Source organism: Helianthus annuus, chromosome 10 (assembly GCF_002127325.2).
Source record: "Helianthus annuus cultivar XRQ/B chromosome 10, HanXRQr2.0-SUNRISE, whole genome shotgun sequence".
NCBI classification, from domain to species: Eukaryota; Viridiplantae; Streptophyta; class Magnoliopsida; order Asterales; family Asteraceae; genus Helianthus; species Helianthus annuus.
Genome location: NC_035442.2, coordinates 12,938,702 through 12,941,837, shown reverse-complemented (window position 1 = coordinate 12,941,837; position 3,136 = coordinate 12,938,702). Strand labels below are relative to the sequence as shown.

General features: G+C 35.7%; 1 protein-coding gene across 1 annotated transcript; it reads right to left on the bottom strand.

The window, feature by feature from the left end:
• Window positions 1–1,525: 1,525 nt before the first annotated feature.
• LOC110880584 (uncharacterized mitochondrial protein AtMg00810-like) lies at window positions 1,526–2,542 on the bottom strand. The gene has a single exon (XM_022129081.1). It carries the CDS (start codon window positions 2,540–2,542, stop codon window positions 1,526–1,528), a length of 1,017 nt encoding a protein of 338 aa, XP_021984773.1.
• Window positions 2,543–3,136: the final 594 nt, after the last annotated feature.

The following is a 3,136-nucleotide window of genomic DNA, read 5'->3' as shown; positions in this document are numbered from 1 at the left end:
AACCTCCGACTTGGTCTAATAATGTAAAAGAAAATTTAATTAACTACAGTTCCAATGTTTAAATGAAGTATAATATAATTTTAAAAATAATTGGTGTGTCTCAAATGTTTTAAAAAACAAATTCGGTGGCTTAAAAAGGAAAGAAATTTGCATTAGCTTTTGACGAAATAAAAATGTTTTTTTTTTTTTTCAAATTGAATAGGTCTCAAGTGTTGAAATTCTATGCAAACTTGATCCACGCTTATTTACAACATACACGGTATTAAACGAGGTATTAGAAAACTACTTTTATGAAAAAACAATATAAACAAATTTGTTTCCATTGACTTAGTATAAACGAGGTATTAGAAAACTATTTTTATATATAACCTACCGGTCCGGTTTCATACTCTTGAGCCGTATGGGTGTTATGCATGGGTTGGGTTATTTGAACCGTTGAATATTGGATATGTGGTTGGACCGAGTTCTTGAAAAATAATCTTTCAGACTCTCATTTAACTCAGTGGCGGATCTAAGAATTTTTTTTACTGGGTTCCTTTTAGTAGATTATTACTAATTTTCATTAATTTTTTTTCCAAATTATACGAGATTCTCACTAATTTTTCCCATTTTTTCTAAACCGAATGGGTTCCTGAGAACCCACAAAGATGGCCTAGATCCGCCCTTGATTTAACTGATTAAAGTAGTATTTTAAACTCCATATTTTGTTTACTACATGCATATTTTGTTAATATTAAAAATTCAAAAAAAAAAAAAAAACTGAATTAGAATATTTTGTTTTTAATTAGAGTTATATATTGCTAAGTGAGTTTCCATCGATAATCATTCTGCAACTAAGAATGGGATTTTCGATAACCTTCTTTGGTTATTGACGGTTGATAATAAGTGATTTGTTTAGTAGTGCATCACAAACTTGAAAAAGGAGTTAAAAAGAGTTACATAGAAAAACCAACAACAAAATGTCTTTTGGTCAAAGCTTATATCATGTATAAAGTGTAAAAATTAAAAATAGGCCTTTATTTATAATTTTGCACTCATATGAGAACTTTACATTTACGGGTATTTTATATTTGCATAGATAGAGTTTCTTTAAATAAATAAAAATATAAATATAAAACCAAGGTAACCAAATCTAAATTAATTGTTGGAAAACTTGTTAATTTAGTCTATTTTATTGGAGTAGATGGGTACCTGCACAATACGGTAGGAAACACAGACATGAGCCTTGATCGATTGAAGGGTAAAGTTCCTTCGTCTCATCTTTCTTTACTATGCCGATGATGTGATATTTTAGAAGATTGGATTGAAAGCAATATTAGAAATGTTGTGATGGTCCTTAATTGCTTCTATCTACAATCGGGATTAAAGGTACACATGGCAAAAACTGCTCTTTTGGTGGGTCCATTGAGGTCCGATGTATGAATGATCAATTCATTGCCTCACCTCTTGGGAGGAATACAATATATATAGGAGAGGTAAAGAATATACAATGAATGGAAATAAATGAAATAAATAAATACAATAATTATCTAGAGATAATAAGGTAATTAAGTGAGTGGTATGTTAATATCCCCCGCAAGCGAGACGGTGGGGGACCAAGACGGAGCATCTTCCGAAGAGCTTCAAATTGAGGCCGAGGAAGACTTTTAGTGAATATGTCAGTCACCTGGAGCTTGGATGGGATAAATTTAGTGTAGAGCCTCCCCGAAGATACTAACTCACGGATAAAGTGATAGTCTAGTTCAAGATGTTTGACACGTTTGTGGGAGACCGGATTCTGAGTTAGAAACAAAGCGCTTTGGTTATCACATAAGAGAGTAGGTCTCGTTGAAGGCAGCGCATGAAGTTCTTGGAGTAGATGAGTAATCCAAATAATTTCAGCCGCAGTGTTAGCCATAGCTCTATATTCAGATTCACAACTCGAGCGCGAGACCGTGGGTTGCTTCTTCGCACTCCAGGATACAAGTTTATCTCCTAAGAATATAGAATACCCATAGGTTGAGCGGCGAGTCTCAAGACACCGTGCCCAATCAGCATCAGAGAAACCAATAATTGATGTGGTTGTGGGTTTAGAAAAATGAAGTCCATATGCAATTGTGCCTTTAATATACCGTAATATCCGCTTAACTTCTAGAAAGTGAGATGTGGTTAGAGCATTGAGAAATTGGCTAACCTGGTTTATAGCATAGGATATGTCGGGGCGAGTGATAGTTAAGTATTGTAAAACCCCTACAATCGACCGATAATGTGTAGGGTCATCATAAGGATCCCCCGTAGAGGAAAATGAGACATTTGAAGGTAGAGGGGTATGAACGGGTTTAGCATCCACCATTTTAGCCCATTCCAATATTTCACCAGCATATTTAGATTGATTTAAAAACAGGCCATTGTTGGTGTAGGTAACTTCCAGCCCAAGAAAATAACTAAGCTTCCCCAAGTCTTTAATTGCAAACGTATTATGAAGGCACTTGATGAAAGACTTGAGCATGTGATCTTGATTCCCTGTTAATAGTAAATCATCCACATTTACCAACAAGTACATTATACAAGAGTTAACAAAGCCGGGAGGTTGTTCCATATAAACAGGGCTTGTTTGAGGCCATATAAAGCTTTGTTGAGCTTGCATACGTGGTTAGGAAATTGAGAGTTAACAAAGCCGGGAGGTTGTTCCATATAAACACATTCATTAAGATGCCCGTGAAGAAAAGCATTGTTTACATCGAGTTGATGTAAAGGCCATGTGTGGAGAGTTGCAAGAGTTAAAATAATGCGGATTGTAGAGGCTTTAACGACAGGGCTAAAGGTGTGAGAGTAATCAATACCGGGATATTGACTAAAACCTTGTGCCACAAGTCTTGCTTTGTAACGTTCAACGGATCCATCCGAATGATATTTCGTCCGAAAAATCCATTTACAACCAACTACATGGCGATCAATTGGATGAGGAACAAGAGTCCATGTGTTGTTTGTATATAGGGCATGAAGTTCCTTATGCATGGCATCGACCCACTTTTTGTCCTTTATGGCGGATTTGAGACCTCTAGGTTCTTTAGACGCTAGAAGTGCCTGATGAAGAGGGTTGGTGATAAGTTGGGAAACATCGGCAATATGACGAGTTTTGAAAATACCCGCTTTA